At 42.8% G+C, this 23,245-nt stretch overlaps 1 protein-coding gene across 2 annotated transcripts in view; it reads left to right on the top strand.

The window, feature by feature from the left end:
- Positions 1-23,245, top strand: part of SLC25A21 (solute carrier family 25 member 21) — a 401,068-nt gene that overhangs the window by 292,266 nt on the left and 85,557 nt on the right. For both annotated transcript variants that reach the window (XM_078784071.1, XM_078784072.1), the window contains 2 exons: positions 5,409-5,475; positions 10,217-10,276. In XM_078784071.1, coding sequence (XP_078640197.1) covers positions 5,409-5,475; positions 10,217-10,276 — 127 coding nt within the window. The remainder of the gene's footprint in view (positions 1-5,408; positions 5,476-10,216; positions 10,277-23,245) is intronic.

The raw sequence follows: 23,245 nt of genomic DNA, 5'->3' as shown, positions 1-23,245 counted from the left end.
CGGGCAATGCCAGTCCTCGGGGGGCCTTAACCACCCGGCCGAAATGACTGATGACCCGTGCAGGAGCTGCGAGCGGCCTGGCGGTGGGCGGGCCAACTGGGCACTTACTCGACGGGGGGACGCCCCCACCGTGGGGTTGAGCCAACCGAGGGGGCTGGTCAAGGCCTCGGGGGAAGCTGCTGAGGTTCCTCGCTGGCCTCCCGAGGTTGCGGAGTAGGAGTAGTAGTTGCGCGGGTTGCAGCTTTCTACACGCAAGCTGTAGCTGTAGTTGTAGAGTTTTCGCGAGTTGTAGTTGTAGTATGTAGTTGCGCGAAGGTGAGGAGCAGCAGTGCTGCTCGGGTCAGTGCGCGCGAAGGTGACGAGCAGCCGTTATGCTCGGGTCAGTGCGCATGAAGGTGACGAGCAGCCATGCTGCCCGGGTCAGTGCGCGCGAAGGTGACGAGCAGCCATGCTGCCCGGGTCAGTGCGCGCGAAGGTGACGAGCAGCAGTGCTGCCCGGGTCAGTGCGCGCGAAGGTGACGAGCAGCCGTGCTGCTCGGGTCAGTGCGCACGAAGGTGACAAGCAGCCGTGCTGCCCGGGTCAGTGCGCGCGAAGGTGACGAGCAGCAGTGCGCGCGAAGGTGACGAGCAGCAGTGCCGCCAACGTCAGAGCGCGTGAAGGAGATGAGCAGCAGTGCCACCAACGTCTCGTAATTGTGTCCCTTCGGAGGATCCTGTAGAAGTCTCACCACTCTGGTCGCAGAGGGGGAGCCGAGCGCAGTGCGCGTGAACCAAACGGTCGCCCGTCGTTCCCAAAACTCCGGCAGTTCGATCGAAACTGCGCTTGCCATGTTCGTCTGAAGCCCCCGAATCCGTTCGGGAGCAGCCGGGGTCACCAGTGTAGGTGTCGCCATGCTCGTTGGAAGCCCCCGAGAACGTTCGATCAAAACTGCGCTTGCCGTGTTCGTTTGGAGCCCCCGAATCCGATCGGTAGCAGCCGGGGTCACCAGTGTAGGAGTTGCGGATGATGAGAGGACAAGGCCATTTATTAGGTGTTCAAAGCTTCTTTATTCCACAGAACTCGTCCCGCGAACGGAACTCATACAGCTTTTATAGCGCCAAAACCCTCTTCGGAGGGCGTGGCTTCAACAACCGCGCGCATGTCACGCCCACACAATCAAAAGCCCCACTGGCCCGTGCCTGTGGATTATGTCCCAATAAGGTAACCGCTACATGCGCCCCCCCAGAATGCACTCGCACGGGCAATGCCATTCCTCGGGGGGCCTTAACCACCCGGCCGAAACGACTGATGACCCAAGCAGGGGCTGCGAGTGGCCTGGCGGTGGGCGGGCCAACCGGGGACTTACTCGACGGGGGACGGCCCCACCGTGGGGTTGAGCCAAGCGAGGGGGCTGGTCAAGGCCTTGGGGGAGGCCGGATCTGCATCTACTACTACATATGTCCCAATAAGGTAACCACTACAGTATAACGCTGATAGGCCGGATCTGCATCGACACCTGGACCAAAATCGAATCCGCTTGTTCTTGTCACCTGGCCAACTCATCCACATAGTTGTCTCATAATCCGTCCACAACTTTTTGAGATATCCTGCTACATGTCGTTTTTGGCCCAATCTCTCATGGTGAAGAATCACTTAAACAAAAAATTTAAATTCGCGGATCCGGATCCAGATCTTCACCAAAATCGAATAAATTATTCCTTGTGACACACCCAACCTGTCCACAAAGTTTTATCCAAATCTTTCCTTAAGTTTTTGAGATATCAGGCTCACAGACGCACAAACAGACACACAGGTGAAAACAACCTCCGTCCACCTTCAGTGGCGGATGTAATAAAAGTTCCTAAATATTTATATTCTGAAACAATCTCGATATTTTCATTCAATTTCGACAATGCTTGATAGTTCTCTCTGTTATTCCCAAAATCCATAACAATTTCCTTTGGATTCCCTCCATGAATAACAAGGTGATTTCCATGGCACCAAATGATGAAACATTGAGCACCGTCTCCATATCCTTTCTCATCATTTAAAAAAATAATTCCAGTAAAACAAATACCATCTGCACATTTTGCCATAAAACATGATCATAAATCAAATATTTATACATTCAAAATCACTTGTGTGTCGGGTAATCAAAGTCAGTGATAAAACAGCGGAGTACGAGTGTTTCACGTGACATCATCACAAAATGTATTATCCAAATCAAAACGAACTTTCTGTTGTCTATTTGTCAAAAAACAAGACCGGAAGTCTAACAGCGGCGTAGCTGGGCTTGCAAAATATTTTAAACCACAAACATATTACTAGTACCGACTGCAAAGCCGCAATGAGCCGGCGAAGCCAAAGCCTCTTGCCACTATTTTACCCATCACTAGAGCATCAGTAGGTGAGGTAGTTGGTAGTAGGTAGGTGTAGTAGGTACCGTACCTAATTCAAAATGACACCATTTGCATTCTGGATGGGATTAAAATTTATAAAATTTCCTTCTTGATTAATTTCCTTTGAATTAATTTGAACCCTGGTGTTGGGCTAGCGGTTAGGGTGCCGGCTTGGGATCCTAGGATCCTGGGTTCGAATCCCGGTCGATCGCTGAATTAACGCCAGGGGGGTTGACTCAGCCTGTCATCCTTCGGAGGTCGGCAAATTGAGTACCAGTTCACTGGTAATTCCCTGTGTGTCGTAAAAAAGGCGGCAAAAAGGGTTGGCGGCAGGAAGGGCATCCGGCCGTAAAACATTGCTTCAAAAAGGGGACAAAAAACAACAACAACCACTGTCCCCGAAAAAGGCCAACCCCCGCTTGCGGGGAAAAATGGCCTCTAAAGGTGTTTTTTTCTTCTTGATTAATTCGGTGAATTCCATCTCAACTTCGGATATTTCCGGCCGTGAAAAACTATCCCCTACGGCCGCGAGATTTCTAAAAAATAATTCTTCGTCAATTTGAGAATATTTGACGCCGTTTTCAGCATCCGAAATGCGGTAAAAAGCTTTTTTGAATACATTTTTTCAAATGCTCGAATCTCATTGGTTCCGGTGTTTGGTGACGATTTTCGTTAAAGATAACCAGGGCCCGTGCGGGCCCGGGGAACGAGGTTGGTCTTGAATGAATGAATGAATGATCGTTTTAAGGCCATTTTCCCCGCTGGAGCAGGGGTTAGCCTTGCGGGTCCCATGACAATCATGGTTCCCTGTTTTGAACCATGATTCAAAACCACTACTATTACCACTACTACTACTACTACTACTACTACTACTACTACTACTACTACTACTACTCCTATCACTACTACCACTACTCCTATCACTACTACCACTACTACTACTACTGTTATTATTTAATCTCAGCTTGTTTTTGACTGGGCCATGGGGCATGTATATCCCAAGTCTCTCAATAACGACTAACCAGATGTTACGTTTGAGCTGCAGTCATTTGTTCAGGGTGCCGGTAATAAGTCGCCTTCTCTGCACGAAGGACACCATGTGATCTTTAACGTGCACCAACCAATGGCGACAGACGGGACGCCCAGTTTAACATCCATCCGAGGGACGGCACGCACATTGATGCCCTACCTGTGAAACACTAGGATGACAGTTGTACCTGGGTCAGGATTCGAACCCGTGTTATGTGGTGCAGAGGTGAGTGCGCACACCTAGTTTAGGGTAACCTGCCAGATACTACACCGTATTGTAATGAAGGTTCCTCATTCTATTCCGAATGGGACTTGGGACCGTTGATAAAGTTTTCAAACGTTGTAACAAGGACGGGTCGAGTTGTGCACACCTGTAGTCTGTAGTTCTTGAATTCTATCCACGTGAGAAAGCATCGGATGGGAAATGTCGAAGCCAAAGCTGCACTACACCTGTAGCAGTGAAAGCGAAGCAGGATGTTCAAAAAGGAGATGATAACCTAAGAAATAAGGAAACGCCCACAGAAAACTTTACACAAAGACGAGTTCTTGGTAAACGCACTCCAACCTGCGTCTTGCACGCAGCTTTGGATTCACCATTTCCAGGCATTATGGGTAATTAATGGCCTTGTCAGACCTGGGCATAAAAGAGCGCAGATGTTCAGTTCAAAAAGCCATTATTGGGGAAATTGCTCTCATGTGCAGACCTTAATTACCTGATGTGGGTAGGCGACGAGGCCTTAATTACCTGATCTGGGTACACGGTCACTTTGGGTCACTTTGGGTCACTTTGGGTGGCGAATCACACGCAGACTGTGGCTGAACCAATGAATTGAACCTTCACGTTACAAATCACTCATTATCGTCATCACTGAGCTCCGACCAATCAACGCACCCACCTCAGCATTCCGCGGGAACGCGAGAGCACGTACCAGCGCACAGGTGCACTCGTGTATCCGAATAGTCTCCGTTCCCAGGGGGCACAGGTAGCACACTCACCTTTAAATCTTTCTAGCCCGAGTTCGAAATTCGGTGCAGCTACAAACCGCCATCATTGTGCTGCACAGGTAGAGTATGCTGCAGCATCGATGACGAGGTAGAGATTGTTTATTTATTTATTTAAATCACTTTGGAGACTTGCTTCTCTTCTTTTTCATTCTCCCTACCTGTCTGTACGACTCTCGGCAGAGTACGGGCTTCAGTTCACTGTGTAGTGAAAGCTGTTTTCTTTTGAAATAAGTTCCAGGTGGAGGTTAAAATGCAGAAACGAGGGGTCCGGCCAAGCAGACCCCGAACATCTTTGGCATGTTTCCTTTTGATGACACCAAGGGGCACCTGTTGTTGAGATGTAATATTTAATTAAATGGCAACGAATGCATCTTGGGAATCCATTCCTGACAATGAAGGCAATGGATTTGCTTTTTATAGTTGCTCTATCATTACCTTTCGAAGTAGCTGGTTACCTGGTTGTTTAGAAGTCCCAGTCCCGCTCCCCTCCCATTACTCCAATATTCCCTCTGCTCGCTTTGAGGAGCCGTTTGCTGTTTCCCGAGCATTCCATCATCGTTTCCCACCATCCCACCCACCCGGTGGCACTGCGATGACAGACAGGTGTTGAGATGTGCTGCACAGCGCCGGTTGGATCTACCTGAGGCACCGCTCTCGCAAAATCAAACTCCTTTCCGGGACGTGGAATGGAATTCCGATAATCCAGGAGCACCTTATTTGCATTGGAGGAGCCGTGTTGCCATTGGGAATGTTGTTTCTTCCTGTGTATGAGGAAGTGTTAAAGAGGATTAAATGTTGTTGTTTTTGACTCTACCTGTGGCACGCAGCGCATGTTTTCCATTTCCTGCGGATGGTGCGACTGCTTTAAATACCTGTTTTGGTTTTCATTCGGACACCTGCCATCTTTGTGTGTAATCTGTACATTGGTCTCACCTTTTTATTGATTGTTAACATTCCACCCACTTCCTTCCCCAATCCCCTCTTCGACCACACAGGCCCATGTCTTTTTACAAAGGTATCTTACCTCCGATTCTGGCCGAGACGCCGAAGAGAGCTGTCAAGGTAACCCTCATTTTTAACACAAATAAATAGAGTAAAGGGAATATTTGGTGTTTGAAAAGGCTATTTGTCCCTTTGTTCCTGTGTTGCACTAAAGGCAATTTGGCCCTTTGTTCCTGTGTTGCTCTGAAGGCTATTTGGCCCTTTGTTCCTGTGTTGCACTAAAGGCTATTTGGCCCTTTGTTCCTGTGTTGCTCTAAAGGCTATTTGGCCCTTTGTTCCTGTGTTGCACTAAAGGCTATTTGGCCCTTTGTACCTGTGTTGCTCTAAAGGCTATTTGGCCTTTTGTTCCTGTGTTGCTCTAAAGGCTATTTGGCCCTTTGTTCCTGTGTTGCTCTAAAGGCTATTTGGCCCTTTGTTCCTGTGTTGCACTAAAGGCTATTTGGCCCTTTGTTCCTGTGTTGCTCTAAAGGCTATTTGGCCCTTTGTTCCTGTGTTGCACTAAAGGCTATTTGGCCCTTTGTTCCTGTGTTGCACTAAAGGCTATTTGGCCCTATGTACCTGTGTTGCACTAAAGGCTATTTGGCCCTTTGTTCCTGTGTTGCACTAAAGGCTATTTGGCCTTTTGTTCCTGTGTTGCTCTGAAGGCTATTTGGCCCTTTGTTCCTGTGTTGCACTAAAGGCTATTTGGCCCTTTGTTCCTGTGTTGCTCTAAATGCTATTTGGCCCTTTGTTCCTGTGTTGCACTAAAGGCTATTTGGCCCTTTGTTCCTGTGTCGCACTAAAGGCTGTTTGGCCCTTTGTTCCTGTGTTGCACTAAAGGCTATTTGGCCCTTTGTTCCTGTGTTGCTCTAAATGCTATTTGGCCCTTTGTTCCTGTGTTGCTCTAAAGGCTATTTGGCCCTTTGTTCCTGTGTTGCACTAAAGGCGATTTGGCCCTTTGTTCCTGTGTTGCACTAAAGGCTATTTGGCCCTATGTTCCTGTGTTGCTCTAAAGGCTATTTGGCCCTTTGTTCCTGTGTTGCACTAAAGGCTATTTGGCCCTTTGTTCCTGTGTTGCACTAAAGGCTATTTGGCCCTTTGCTCCTGTGTTGCACTAAAGGCTATTTGGCCCTTTGTTCCTGTGTTGCACTGAAGGCTATTTGGCCCTTTGTTCCTGTGTTGCACTAAAGGCTATTTGGCCCCTTGTTCCTGTGTTGCACTAAAGGCTATTTGGCCCTTTGTTCCTGTGTTGCACTAAAGGCTATTTGGCCCTTTGTTCCTGTGTTGCTCTGAAGGCTATTTGGCCCTTTGTTCCTGTGTTGCACTAAAGGCTATTTGGCCCTTTGTTCCTGTGTTGCTCTAAATGCTATTTGGCCCTTTGTTCCTGTGTTGCTCTAAAGGCTATTTGGCCCTTTGTTCCTGTGTTGCACTAAAGGCGATTTGGCCCTTTGTTCCTGTGTTGCACTAAAGGCTATTTGGCCCTATGTTCCTGTGTTGCTCTAAAGGCTATTTGGCCCTTTGTTCCTGTGTTGCACTAAAGGCTATTTGGCCCTTTGTTCCTGTGTTGCACTAAAGGCTATTTGGCCCTTTGCTCCTGTGTTGCACTAAAGGCTATTTGGCCCTTTGTTCCTGTGTTGCACTGAAGGCTATTTGGCCCTTTGTTCCTGTGTTGCACTAAAGGCTATTTGGCCCCTTGTTCCTGTGTCGCACTAAAGGCTATTTGGCCCTTTGTTCCTGTGTTGCACTAAAGGCTATTTGGCCCTTTGTTCCTGTGTTGCTCTGAAGGCTATTTGGCCCTTTGTTCCTGTGTTGCACTAAAGGCTATTTGGCCCTTTGTCCCTGTGTTGCAATAAAGGCTATTTGGCCCTTTGTTCCTGTGTTGCTCTAAAGGCTATTTGGCCCTTTGTTCCTGTGCTGCACTAAAGGCTATTTGGCCCTTTGTTCCTGTGTTGCTCTAAAGGCTATTTGGCCCTTTGTTCCTGTATTGCACTAAAGGCTATTTGGCCCTTTGTTCCTGTGTTGCTCTGAAGGCTATTTGGCCCTTTGTTCCTGTGTTGCTCTAAAGGCTATTTGGCCCTTTGTTCCTGTGTTGCTCTGAAGGCCATTTGGCACTTTGTTCCTGTGCTGCACTAAAGGCTATTTGGCCCTTTGTTCCTGTGCTGCACTAAAGGCTATTTGGCCCTTTGTTCCTGTATTGCACTAAAGGCTATTTGGCCCTTTGTTGCTGTGTTGCTCTAAAGGCTATTTGGCCCTTTGTTCCTGTGTTGCTCTAAAGGTTATTTGGCCCTTTGTTCCTGTGTTGCTCGAAAGGCTATTTGGCCCTTTGTTCCTGTGTTGCACTAAAGGCTATTTGGCCCTTTGTTCCTGTGTTGCACTAAAGGCTATTTGGCCCTTTGTTCCTGTGTTGCACTAAAGGCTATTTGTCCCTTTGTTCCTGTGTTGCACTAAAGGCAATTTGGCCCTTTGTTCCTGTGTTGCTCTGAAGGCTATTTGGCCCTTTGTTCCTGTGTTGCACTAAAGGCTATTTGGCCCTTTGTTCCTGTGTTGCACTAAAGGCTATTTGGCCCTTTGTTCCTGTGTTGCACTAAAGGCTATTTGGCCCTATGTACCTGTGTTGCACTAAAGGCTATTTGGCCCTTTGTTCCTGTGTTGCACTAAAGGCTATTTGGCCTTTTGTTCCTGTGTTGCTCTGAAGGCTATTTGGCCCTTTGTTCCTGTGTTGCACTAAAGGCTATTTGGCCCTTTGTTCCTGTGTTGCTCTAAATGCTATTTGGCCCTTTGTTCCTGTGTTGCACTAAAGGCTATTTGGCCCTTTGTTCCTGTGTCGCACTAAAGGCTGTTTGGCCCTTTGTTCCTGTGTTGCACTAAAGGCTATTTGGCCCTTTGTTCCTGTGTTGCTCTAAATGCTATTTGGCCCTTTGTTCCTGTGTTGCTCTAAAGGCTATTTGGCCCTTTGTTCCTGTGTTGCACTAAAGGCGATTTGGCCCTTTGTTCCTGTGTTGCACTAAAGGCTATTTGGCCCTATGTTCCTGTGTTGCTCTAAAGGCTATTTGGCCCTTTGTTCCTGTGTTGCACTAAAGGCTATTTGGCCCTTTGTTCCTGTGTTGCACTAAAGGCTATTTGGCCCTTTGCTCCTGTGTTGCACTAAAGGCTATTTGGCCCTTTGTTCCTGTGTTGCACTGAAGGCTATTTGGCCCTTTGTTCCTGTGTTGCACTAAAGGCTATTTGGCCCCTTGTTCCTGTGTTGCACTAAAGGCTATTTGGCCCTTTGTTCCTGTGTTGCACTAAAGGCTATTTGGCCCTTTGTTCCTGTGTTGCTCTGAAGGCTATTTGGCCCTTTGTTCCTGTGTTGCACTAAAGGCTATTTGGCCCTTTGTTCCTGTGTTGCACTAAAGGCTATTTGGCCCTTTGCTCCTGTGTTGCACTAAAGGCTATTTGGCCCTTTGTTCCTGTGTTGCACTGAAGGCTATTTGGCCCTTTGTTCCTGTGTTGCACTAAAGGCTATTTGGCCCCTTGTTCCTGTGTTGCACTAAAGGCTATTTGGCCCTTTGTTCCTGTGTTGCACTGAAGGCTATTTGGCCCTTTGTTCCTGTGTTGCACTAAAGGCTATTTGGCCCTTTGCTCCTGTGTTGCACTAAAGGCTATTTGGCCCTTTGTTCCTGTGTTGCACTGAAGGCTATTTGGCCCTTTGTTCCTGTGTTGCACTAAAGGCTATTTGGCCCCTTGTTCCTGTGTTGCACTAAAGGCTATTTGGCCCTTTGTTCCTGTGTTGCACTGAAGGCTATTTGGCCCTTTGTTCCTGTGTTGCACTAAAGGCTATTTGGCCCTTTGTTCCTGTGTTGCACTACCATTTAACTTGAGTGTCTCACACACTACAAGAAAAATTGAAAGGAAGGACAAAGTTGAAACAAACAGATTTCCATATAATTGTTTGTGTAAAGTATTGTTATGACGGTGGGGTATTGATATGTAGAGTCAGGTAGATTTGTTATGTAAGATGCTCATTTGCCTTCAGTGGTTCTTTCAGTGTTCATTTAGGAATTTTAGGGAACCACACAATTCATTGTTGTTTTTGTCGTTTAATATTGTCGTTATTATTGTTTGTGTTAAATAAGTCGCTAATCCGAACCTAGATATGAGGCAAAACCTTAAGATGGTGCGTAATGGTTGGAGCGTCCACTCTTCCTTTGGGAAGTTGGCACATGAAGTTCAAACCCTGGTTGAAGTTGAATAATTTAATAATATACGTGCTGCTTCCTTGCTCAGAGCCTGGTGTTGGCTTAGCGGTTCGGGAATCTGGTGCCAGCTTGGGATCCTAGGATCCTGGGTTCGAATCCCAGTCGATCGCTGAATTAACGCCAAGGGGGTTGACTCAGCCTGTCATCCCTCCGAGGTCGGCAAAAGTCGGCTTGCTGGTGTGTACCCCAATTTGGAACAGGTACACAGTATCCCCGTGCATCGTAAGAGGCGACTAAGGGTTGGGGTCAGGAAGGGCATGCGGCCATAAAAACATTGCCTCAAACAGGGAACCATGACTGTCATGGGGCCCGCAAGGTTAACCCCTGCTCTAGCGGGGAAAATGGCCTTAAAACGATCATTCATTCATTCATTCTGCTTCCTTTCTCAATGCTCATTTAAACGTATAGAGCTCGTGGACGAAGAACCATAGGTTGGCAATGATAGCGCAGGTCTTGATGGGCCCAATGGACCCTCCTGCATTGAAGTTCCTTGAAAGGGAATTCATATTCATATTATTGTTGTTGTTGTTGTTGTTGTTGTTACCTTCATACTTTTTAACCTTCTTGTCCTCTTTCCTACTCAGTTCTTCACCTTTGAGCAATACAAGAAGTTGCTTGGCTTCACCCCCATCTCTGCTGGAATGGTACGTTCATGTCAGGTCAAAGTTTCTCGCACGGATATGAAGTAGTGGGATTGTGTTTGGGATGGTGAAGAGGGTTTGATTGTTTGTGTTTGGGTTTGATTGTGTTTGTGATGATGAAGAGGGTTTGATTGTGTTTGGGATGATGAAGAGGGTTTGATTGTGTTTGGGATGATGAAGAGGGTTTGATTGTGTTTGGGATGATGAAGAGGGTTTGATTGTTTGGGTTTGGTTTTGATTGTGTTTGGGATGATGAAGAGGGTTTGATTGTGTTTGGGATGATGAAGAGGGTTTGATTGTTTGGGTTTGGTTTTGATTGTGTTTGGGATGATGAAGAGGGTTTGATTGTGTTTAGGATGATGAAGAGGGTTTGATTGTTTGTGTTTGGGAGAATGAAGAGGGTTTGATTGTTTGTGTTTGGGATGATGAAGAGGGTTTGATTGTTTGTGTTTGGGATGATGAAGAGGGTTTCATTGTTTGGGTTTGGGTTTGATTGTGTTTGGGATGATGAAGAGGGTTTGATTTGCAGGTTTCGATCCAAATCACTATGCTCATCATAAGGAACTTTGTTGTCACATGACATTGTACATTCACAAGTTCAACTTTGCTTTTTAACAGCAAGAGAAGATAAAATGAATAATCTCGGAGAGGGAGAGGGTAACAGTACTAGACTAGATTGTACGCAGGCCCTTAACCTTTGGATGCAGTGATTGGGCCTCGGAGGCCCACAAGGTTTGTTTATCACAAAAACTATGCTGTACAATTTTTAAATTTTTTTATTTTTGGAATGAGGCTCATTTTCACTGATTTGCATGTTGTTACACAAAATTCAGTGACATAAAAAAAAAATTCATTCAGGCTCGTGGGAAAATCTTCATTCTTCACTTATAACCCCGAAAATCTGACACGAATGCAAGCCTGGGGCCTTCGAGGCCCCGCGTAAATGTTGTTTGTACTACTATGTTATATCATTATTTTTTTGATATGAGCCTCATTATATGCTCCTATAACTTGGTTACAAATAATTCAGTGACAAAAATATGAAAATTAAAACACGTTTAAACGAATACATTCGTGGGGCCTCCGAGGCCCAATGGCTGCATAGGTGTAGGATTTTTGACAGTTGTGGACATATACATTCTAAATAAAAGGATTAGTGAATCATATTTTTGGAGCAAATACTCTTCCATGAGCCTCAACGTTTTAGAGAAAAAAAGTTGAAAAATGAAGAACAAAGTTTTTTTTCTTGTTTTTTTTTGGGGTTTTTTGCAAAAAAAAAAATATATTCATTACTTGTATGGGATTCTCCAAGGCCCAATGGCTGCGTTTATGTAAAATTTTTGACGCCTGAATCTAAGACTTTAAATGGCATCCAGTGTGTGGGGAGGACATTTGGCAAACTGTCGCCTTTTGGTTCACTGATGTCTAAGTGGAATGTCTATTACCAATTGTCCCATGATTTAAACTATGCTCGGCAGAGCACGTATACCTCCCGCCACCAGGTTGAACAGTTTACGTTTTGCATCCGACTGAGAGGCCGAATCCGGATGTTCAGCAAAATCGAATCTTTTCGTCCTTGTCCCAATCCCAACCTGTCCACCAAGTTTATTCCTAATCTGTCCGTAACCTTTTCAGATATCCTCTTCACAGACAGACAGACAGAAAGAGAGACAAACATACAGACAGTGTTGAAAACATAATGTCGTTCCACCTTCGGTAGTGCAGGTAAATATGATTCACATCTCATCATTAGGGATTTTTAGCTTGATTACCCTTCATCGGTTTTATAGATTTGCTTGAAAGAATCAAAGTGATAACTGACAAACAACAGGCATTTTTAAAGGCCATTTTTCCTGCAAGAGCGGGGGTTAGCCTTGCGGCCCCCATGAAAATCTTCTCCATTTTGCCCTATTTTCTGCATCTCCCCTTGTTAACCCCCTTGCCTGCATTTCTTCTTCCACCATCTTTAGCCAAGTCTTTCTCGGTCTTCCCCATCCTCTACTTCCTTCTACATTCATTAACATCACTCTTCTCAACCAGTCACTTTCATCCTTCCTCAACACATGACCAAACCATCTCAAACTGTTTCTCTTCACAGCATACATCACAGGCTCTATTCCCATCATCTTTCGCAATTCATCATTTGTCTTCCTCTCTCTCAACAACACTCCACACATCCACCGAACCATTCGCATTTCCACCCTTTCCAGCCTTCGTTGCTCCTCTACGTTCATTACCCATGTCTCGCTCCCATAAATCATAACACTTCCCACACATGCAGCATACACCTTTCCCTTCAGCTTCAACGACACTCCCCTCCTCATCAGCACGCCACTCAGTTCCCGAAACTTCTTCCATGCACATCTCACTCCAGCAACCGTTGCCGAGTCTGATCCACCTTCTCCATTCAGCATGTCTCCGAGGTAGCAAAATGTTTTCACACCTTCCAGCTTCACGCTGTCTCCAAGATCCAACTCAACATTTCCTTCATCTGCAGCTCGCTCTGTGCACACCTTACACTTGAATGTAGCTGCCACACTGGTTAAAGACCCTCTCAAATCACTACATATGTGATGAACCCAGTCAGCGCACATTGTACATTGAATGGAGTTCACTCCGACACCTTTCCTGCACACAGCACACGGCAACTTCCCAGTTCTTTACACCTCACCACATGCTTTACCACTTGCCATGACCTTCGTTTTTCCGATATTCACCTTCAGACCTTTTGTCTCCATACATTCCTTCCACTTATTCATCTTCTCCCTCAGTCCATCCATACTTTCTTCAATCAACACCAGATCATCTGCATACAACAACTCCCACGGTAAACCCTCCTTTACGTTCTGAGCCAGCACCTCCATCACAGCGACAAATTAATAGTAGTGGACTTAGTACCGACCCCTGATGCACTCCCACTTTCACCTCAAACTCACCACTGTTCCCGTCCTTCGTCCTTACAGCTGTGCGCGCTCTTTTGTACATTGCCATCACTACTCTGATCAACCATTCCTCCACTCCTAACTTCCTCAATGCCCATGTCACTATTTCACGTGGATCCCTATCGAATGCTTTCCACAGATCAACAAACCCAAGAAACAACTTCTTCAATGATGATAAAATGACAATAAAATGACAATAAAAGGTAAACGTGTGGATAAAGTCAGATGGATGTACACGTTCTAACCTTGGCGAACGACCAATCGTGATTGGCAAACATGATACGCACGAATATTGTGTTCTTGGGTGTACAAGGTTATCATGATTGATTCATGGTTATCATGTCATATCATATTCATGGTTATTCATGGCAAGGACATGATTATCTTGTCATTCTGCACCTGAGTTCGACACCAGATGTTCATGACCATTGGTGAAAGCAGATTTATAGAAAACTTTTGTTTGTTAGCGACGATGTTCATCAGTGTCTCTCACAGTTAAGGTATACCTGATTATAAGGAAGAACTTGCTTCTGGTAACGTGGGTAAGCTGGCACACAACGCTCCAGGTAAGCTGGCACTCATGGCACAAATAAGGGGGCACCATGACCTGATAGACCGTTATGGCGGACAGCACCACGTGATCGCTTTCTGTTTACCTTTGCTCGAGTTTGCTCCCAATCTACAATACGTGTCTCACTGTTTCCCAAACTCCCAATCAAGTCAAGATAATTAAAGCTCTAATCTCCTTGATTTGGTCTGGAATCAACCTCAGGATTTCGCCAACAGACAACGTTGTATAAATCTTGTCCATCCCATGGGCCGTCCCTTGTCCCTCGCTCTTCCCCACGTCCCTTATTTATCCAGGTCTCCCTCTATTTGGTGTTTCCTCAGTCTCTGTATACTGTTCCTTATGTCCACTTACGTCCTGATATGTTCCATGTTCGAGCTCCTCCATGAGCCTCGATTTTGTATTCAAACAAATCCCATGTTTAAGTTATGTACATAGACACAAAGCGGTGTCCTAAAATGTATCCAATGTGTTATTCTACTTGTTCATACTACTGGTACACACTTGTACACTACTGGCTACTGGTACACACTTGTATACTACCGGCTACTGGTAAGCACTTGTATACTACTGGCTACTGGTACACACTTGTATACTACCGGCTACTGGTAAGCACTTGTATACTACTGGCTACTGGTACACACTTGTATACTACTGGCTACTGGTACACACTTGTATACTACTGGCTACTGGTACACACTTGTATACTACTAGCTACTGGTACACACTTGTATACTACTGCCTACTGGTACGCACTTGTATACTACTGGCTACTGGTACGCACTTGTATACTACCGGCTACTGGTACAAACTTGTATACTACCGGCTACTGGTACGCACTTGTATACTACCGCCTACTGGTACGCACTTGTATACTACCTGCTACTGGTACACACTTGTATACTACAGGCTACTGGCACACACTTGTATACTACCTGCTACTGGTACACACTTGTATACTACTAGCTACTGGCACACACTTGTATACTACTAGCTACTGGCACACACTTTTATACTACTAGCTACTGGTACACACTTGTATACTACTAGCTACTGGTACACACTTGTATACTACTGCCTACTGGTACACACTTGTATACTACTGGCTACTGGTACGCACTTGTATACTACTGGCTACTGGTACGCACTTGTATACTACCTGCTACTGGTATAAACTTGTATACTACTGGCTACTGGTACACACTTGTATACTACTGGCTACTGGTACACACTTGTATACTACTGGCTACTGGTACACACTTGTATACTACCTGCTACTGGTACACACTTGTATACTACCTGCTACTGGTACACACTTGTATACTACTGGCTACTGGTACACACTTGTATACTACTGGCTACTGGTACACACTTGTATACTACTGGCTACTGGTACGCACTTGTATACTACTGGCTACTGGTACGCACTTGTATACTACTGGCTACTGGTACAAACTTGTATACTACTGGCTACTGGTACACACTTGTACACTACAGGCTACTGGTACACACTTGTATACTACTAGCTACTGGTACACACTTGTATACTACTGCCTACTGGTACACACTTGTATACTACCGGCTACTGGTACACACTTGTATACTACCGGCTACTGGTACAAACTTGTATACTACCGGCTACTGGTACACACTTGTACACTACCGGCTAGCGGCTACTGGTACACACTTGTATACTATCGGCTACTGGTACACACTTGTATACTACCGGCTACTGGTACACACTTGTACACTACCGGCTATTGAATGAATGAATGAATTATCATTTTGAGGCCATTTTCCCGCTAGAGTGGGGGTTGGCCTTGCGTGCCCCATGACCTCATGGTTCCCTTTTTGAGGCAGTTTTTATGGCCGGATGCCATTCCTGACACCAACCCTTATTCACCTCTTACGATGAGCAGGGATACGGTGTACCTATTCTAAACCGGGGTACACACCGGGATCATTCATCCCAGCAAGCTGGTACTCAATTTGCCGACCTCGGAAGGATGACAGGCTGAGTGAACCCCTCTGGTGTTAATTCAGCGATCGACCGGGATTCGAACTCAGGATCCTAGGATCCCAAGCTGGCACCCTAACCGCTAAGCCAACACCAGGCTACTGGTATATATTATCTCATTACTCTCTGCTCATGTGATCGGGATGAATCCAGAGACAAAATCTGGTAAAAGGGAAAACCTGTCTTCTTATTCATGTTCGGATTTGTGTTAAAAATATAACATTCCATTGAAATAAGTTGTTCCTCCATCACAAACCGATCAGACGCATAAACCCACAGACATGAACCAATTGCTTAACTCAGCTTTTCATTACCTCCGCTACCGAAGGTGGATGGAGCTTATGTTTTCACCCCTGTTTGTTTGTTACTTGGCAAAAAAAAAAAAATTTGCAAGTATGTTGATCACTCCGGTTTGTGTGTGTGTGTGTGTGTGTGTGTGTGTGTGTGTGTGTGTGTGTGTGTGTGTGTGTGTGTGTGTGTGTGTGTGTGTGTGTGTGTGTGTGTGTGTGTGTGTGTGTGTGTGTGTGTGTGTTTGTGTGTTTGTGTGTCCGCTCACTTATACTTGCCTACAGGTCTCAATTTTAAACCGATCTTCACGAAGCTTCACCAAATGGTAGAGTTCGTGGTCCGACAAAATCCTATATATTTTTGGGTCCAAAGGTCAACATAGGCCAAAGGTCAACAATTTCAAATTTCTAAAATCTTCAATTTTCATCCGATTCACTTGAAATTTGAATGCGATTTACATATCGGCCAACTGAATTAAACCACCAACTATTTTTGAGATCACCATAGGCCAAAAGGTCAAAATAGGGCAAAGGTCAACCACTTTTTTCAAATTTCTAAAAGCCTTAATTTTCATCCAATTGACTTGAAATTTGAAAAGGATTTTCATTTCAGCTAATTGAATTCAACCACCAACTATTTTGAGGTCAACATAGGCCAAAAGGTCAACATAGGCCAAATTTCTAAAATTGTCAATTTTCATCAGATTAACTTAAACTTTGAAGACGATTTGCAAATCAGGTCACTTAATTCAACCACTAATTATTTTTTAGGTCAAAAGGATGCTCCACTGAGTGCCATGCTACTTTGTTCTGTTTTGCCAAGTGTCGCTCTATGAGTGATTTTTCATCTGTTTGTCTGTTTGTTTGTGAACAAGATAGCTCAAAAAGTTGTTGACGGATTTGGATGAAATTTGGCAGAGTTGTAGCGTATGTGACACGGACGAAATGATTATATTTTGGTGTAGATCCGTATTCGGATTCGGCTACTAGAATTTTAACTGATTCTTCACCATTGGGAGAGAGGGCCAAATACCGATACTTAGCACGATAGCTCAAAAAGTTGTTGACGGATTTGGACGAAATTTGGCAGAGTTGTAGCGTATGTGACACGGACGAAATGATTATATTTTGGTGTAGATCCGTATTCGGATTCGGCTACTAGAATTTTAACTGATTCTTCACCATTGGGAGATTCGGCCAAATACCGATACTTAGCACGATAGCTCAAAAAGTTGTGGGCGGATTTGGACGAAACCTGGTGGGCGAGTTGAGTTGTGTAGGTGACGAGAACAAGCCGATTAGATTTTGGTTCAGGTCAGAATCTAGATCCGGCCTATCAGTGGGATACAAAACATAAACTGTTCAGACTGGTGGAGGTATGAGGTCTACCGAGTGCCATTCTAGTTTCACTTCCGCTGAGTAATAAAACCTTGCCACGCAGCAGGCCATGAAAAATAAGGACAATCCTGGTCAACGCGGATGTGGAATTTTACTCATGTTGGGATTGGGACTACCTGAAAGAAACAATGGACTTGTGACCTTTTATAAACCACCTTCTCCTTTATTCAAAAACTCCTTTGCCTTTTATGGAACTGAAGCGGTCGTATTAAAGCTAGATATATTGTAGGCCAAGATGTGTCTCCATCGGCTGTTTCCATGAGCAAACTTGCCATTGAATGTTGAGGATAAACGATGTGCAGGTATGCTACCTCGTAAAAGTAATAGTGTGTGGAAGTGCAGATAGAGGTACAATGTCCCATTCCCCTGCAGAGCCAAATCTCCGGTACTACCTGTGCTATACAAACACATTTAATAGGTGTAGATAAAATTGGGTCCGATATCCTGTGAGTTAAAGGGTTGATACTGTTATATCTCACATCTGCTAATTACCTCCGCCACCGGACGTGGATGCATCGTTTTCAGCGGTGTCTGTCTGTCTGTGCGAAGGATGTCTCAAAAGGTTATTGACGGATTTGGATGAAATTCGGTGGACAGGTTATGTGTGCGACAAGGATGAATTGATTAGATTTTGGTGACGATCTGGATGAGGATCCGGATATGAGGATTTGCTTTATTTTTTAAACTGATTCTTCATAATTATGCGATGGGGCCAAAAACGATACAGAGCATGATATTTCAAAAATGATACAGAGCATGATATTTCAAAAACGATACAGAGCATGATATTTCAAAAACGATACAGAGCATGATATTTCAAAAACGATACAGAGCATGATATTTCAAAAATGATACAGAGCATGATATTTCAAAAACGATACAGAGCATGATATTTCAAAAACGATACAGAGCATGATATTTCAAAAATGATACAGAGTATGATATTTCAAAAACGATACAGAGCATGATATTTCAAAAATGATACAGAGCATGATATTTCAAAAATGATACAGAGCATGATATTTCAAAAACGATACAGAGCATGATATTTCAAAAACGATACAGAGCATGATATTTCAAAAATGATACAGAGCATGATATTTCAAAAACGATACAGAGCATGATATTTCAAAAACGATACAGAGAATGATATTTCAAAAACGATACAGAGAATGATATTTCAAAAACGATACAGAGCATGATATTTCAAAAATGATACAGAGCATGATATTTCAAAAACGATACAGAGCATGATATTTCAAAAACGATACAGAGAATGATATTTCAAAAACGATACAGAGCATGATATTTCAAAAACGATACAGTGCATGATATTTCAAAAATGATACAGAGCATGATATTTCAAAAACGATACAGAGCATGATATTTCAAAAACGATACAGAGAATGATATTTCAAAAACGATACAGAGTATGATATTTCAAAAACGATACAGAGCATGATATTTCAAAAACGATACAGAGCATGATATTTCAAAAATGATACAGAGCATGATATTTCAAAAATGATACAGAGCATGATATTTCAAAAACGATACAGAGCATGATATTTCAAAAACGATACAGAGCATGATATTTCAAAAACGATACAGAGCATGATATTTCAAAAACGATACAGAGTATGATATTTCAAAAACGATACAGAGCATGATATTTCAAAAACGATACAGAGTATGATATTTCAAAAACGATACAGAGAATGATATTTCAAAAACGATACAGAGTATGATATTTCAAAAACGATACAGAGCATGATATTTCAAAAACGATACAGAGCATGATATTTCAAAAATGATACAGAGCATGATATTTCAAAAACGATACAGAGAATGATATTTCAAAAATGATACAGAGCATGATATTTCAAAAACGATACAGAGTATGATATTTCAAAAACGATACAGAGCATGATATTTCAAAAACGATACAGAGCATGATATTTCAAAAATGATACAGAGCATGATATTTCAAAAATGATACAGAGCATGATATTTCAAAAACGATACAGAGCATGATATTTCAAAAATGATACAGAGCATGATATTTCAAAAACGATACAGTGCATGATATTTCAAAAATGATACAGAGCATGATATTTCAAAAACGATACAGAGCATGATATTTCAAAAACGATACAGAGAATGATATTTCAAAAACGATACAGAGTATGATATTTCAAAAACGATACAGAGCATGATATTTCAAAAACGATACAGAGCATGATATTTCAAAAATGATACAGAGCATGATATTTCAAAAATGATACAGAGCATGATATTTCAAAAACGATACAGAGCATGATATTTCAAAAATGATACAGGGCATGATATTTCAAAAATGATACAGAGCATGATATTTCAAAAATGATACAGAGCATGATATTTCAAAAATGATACAGAGCATGATATTTCAAAAATGATACAGAGCATGATATTTCAAAAATGATACAGAGCATGATATTTCAAAAATGATACAGAGCATGATATTTCAAAAATGATACAGAGCATGATATTTCAAAAATGATACAGAGCATGATATTTCAAAAATGATACAGAGCATGATATTTCAAAAATGATACAGAGTATGATATTTCAAAAACGATACAGAGCATGATATTTCAAAAATGATACAGAGCATGATATTTCAAAAACGATACAGAGCATGATATTTCAAAAACGATACAGAGCATGATATTTCAAAAACGATACAGAGCATGATATTTCAAAAACGATACAGAGCATGATATTTCAAAAATGATACAGAGCATGATATTTCAAAAACGATACAGAGCATGATATTTCAAAAACGATACAGAGCATGATATTTCAAAAACGATACAGTGCATGATATTTCAAAAACGATACAGAGAATGATATTTCAAAAACGATACAGAGTATGATATTTCAAAAACGATACAGAGCATGATATTTCAAAAACGATACAGAGCATGATATTTCAAAAATGATACAGAGCATGATATTTCAAAAACGATACAGAGAATGATATTTCAAAAACGATACAGAGTATGATATTTCAAAAACGATACAGAGCATGATATTTCAAAAACGATACAGAGCATGATATTTCAAAAATGATACAGAGCATGATATTTCAAAAACGATACAGAGCATGATATTTCAAAAACGATACAGAGCATGATATTTCAAAAACGATACAGAGCATGATATTTCAAAAATGATACAGAGCATGATATTTCAAAAACGATACAGAGCATGATATTTCAAAAATGATACAGAGCATGATATTTCAAAAATGATACAGAGCATGATATTTCAAAAACGATACAGAGCATGATATTTCAAAAATGATACAGAGCATGATATTTCAAAAACGATACAGTGCATGATATTTCAAAAATGATACAGAGCATGATATTTCAAAAACGATACAGAGCATGATATTTCAAAAACGATACAGAGAATGATATTTCAAAAACGATACAGAGTATGATATTTCAAAAACGATACAGAGCATGATATTTCAAAAACGATACAGAGCATGATATTTCAAAAATGATACAGAGCATGATATTTCAAAAATGATACAGAGCATGATATTTCAAAAACGATACAGAGCATGATATTTCAAAAATGATACAGGGCATGATATTTCAAAAATGATACAGAGCATGATATTTCAAAAATGATACAGAGCATGATATTTCAAAAATGATACAGAGCATGATATTTCAAAAACGATACAGAGCATGATATTTCAAAAATGATACAGAGCATGATATTTCAAAAATGATACAGAGCATGATATTTCAAAAATGATACAGAGCATGATATTTCAAAAATGATACAGAGCATGATATTTCAACAATGTATGGACGAATTGTGGACAAACTTTGTGGATGAGTTGGGTAGGTGACAAGAACAAGTAGATTGGATTTTGGTTCAGGTCTGGATACAGGTGAGTGGGATACAAAACGTAAGCTGTTCAGCCTGGTGGATGCATGTGCTTTACTGAGTCGCATTCATGTTAACATATGAAACTACGCAAGGCCATTTTGGGCCCCTGACCTTTCCATTCGGTTGTGTGTGTGTGTGTGTGTGTGTGTGTGTGTGTGTGTGCTTGCACGTTTTTTGAAACTTTAGCTCCTCTCCTGACTTGTTTGATCGATTCCTCGCAGCATGCCCATTTAATTGATGCCAATGACAATACAGCAGACTTGTGTTGCAGTTACACATCGTCATGTAAGAAGCTCATTCATTCAAGGAGCGCAATGTAAGGAGAGGACGTTTGTTTGCCCCATAATTGTGATGGTTTTTTTCTGTTTTTTTATGAAAACATATGCGCATATGCGCATAAACATAAACATAAACATAAACATATGCGCATTTTATTTTGTGGAATGTATGGCCTGACTGATTTAATAGGCAAATTATAATTTATAAAGGGAACACCTCGCACAAATGCAAACCTGTATTGTTGTTGCAAAACGTGTATGCATTTGAAAAAGAAAATAACAATAAACATGATGCATATTTAATGAAGGGACAAAGTTCAAATAAACTACAAATAAAAGAATGATGAGTTTTTCAACGATGTAATTCGATAACTCTACGGGGTTTGTCAGCTGTGGTGATAATTAATGTTCGTCTCCTAAATAGGGTTGTTTAGGGTTCTGTGTCATATTGATGTCGGTTCTACTGCTGCTAGCATTTATCCCAGATGATGTATATTGTCCTCATTCGAAAAGCACGAGCATCTGCTGTCGAATTACTTTGGGTTTGCCTGGTTCATACCCATCACTGGATAGTTTGTAGCGTGCAGACAACTGCGAGGAAGAACCGAAGAATGCGTTCGTGGGTTCTTGATGAGGGTGAGAGGGGTGAGGTGTGCTCAACCATCAATAGACCTTCATCAACTTTGCATTTCACCTGGGGATTGATGACGTCACTGAAGTAGTATGGAGGAAAACTTGTCCGAGATGAATTCCTTTTTGTCGACGAGGAATTCTTTGTTCTTTTATTCATTCACCTTCGGACTAAGTGGATTGAAACACCAGGTGTTTTATAGATATGATGATGACAATCGCGGAATCCACTTCCCCGGACAGAGCTTCTTATTCCAGGAGTCACCACATCCATGGGACCTCTGTGAGCTCAGGAGCTCGTTAATCCAGGTTCACTGGCGGTGTGATCCCCTTCCTCCTCCATGGGCCCCTCAACCCCCTCAGTCGCACACAGTTCAAGGAGCTTTTGGAGGCCATTTAAATGTATCCTTTGATCTTTACAATGTGCTTTGCTTCAATCACACTGAATGTGGAATAATTGTATGAGCTCTTCCATTTTATGATTCCGTCCATGCACTTCTTACATTTGGGAGCATTTGATGTTTCAGGAAAAGTGCATGAATTCCGACATTGGGAAGAAAAGAAATGGGGACGAAAGGAGTGTGGTTGATGAGCACCTGAGCTGCTCGTGAAAGGTGTGATGTGAAACAAGTTAAACAACAACAACAACTCGAGAGTTCATATAACGCGGTACCAGTGCAGTGTTACACAAGGAAACAAGACGCAGGAGGAGAGGCCATTCAGCCCATCAAGGCTGTGCCACATCAACACCAGACCAGGTTTATCCGTCAAAACGGCGCACTTTCATTGGAGGAATGAGGGGAGGAATGTCGATGTGTGGCACGCCCACGATATCCCAAGGATGTCAAAATAAAAATGGGGAAGTATATTTATTTTCATTATTTAAATTAATACGTTT

The sequence above is a fragment of the Myxine glutinosa genome, chromosome 9 (genome assembly GCF_964187855.1).
Source record: "Myxine glutinosa chromosome 9, kmMyxGlut1.1, whole genome shotgun sequence".
NCBI classification, from domain to species: Eukaryota; Metazoa; Chordata; class Myxini; order Myxiniformes; family Myxinidae; genus Myxine; species Myxine glutinosa.
This window is presented reverse-complemented; position numbering and strand designations above follow the sequence as displayed.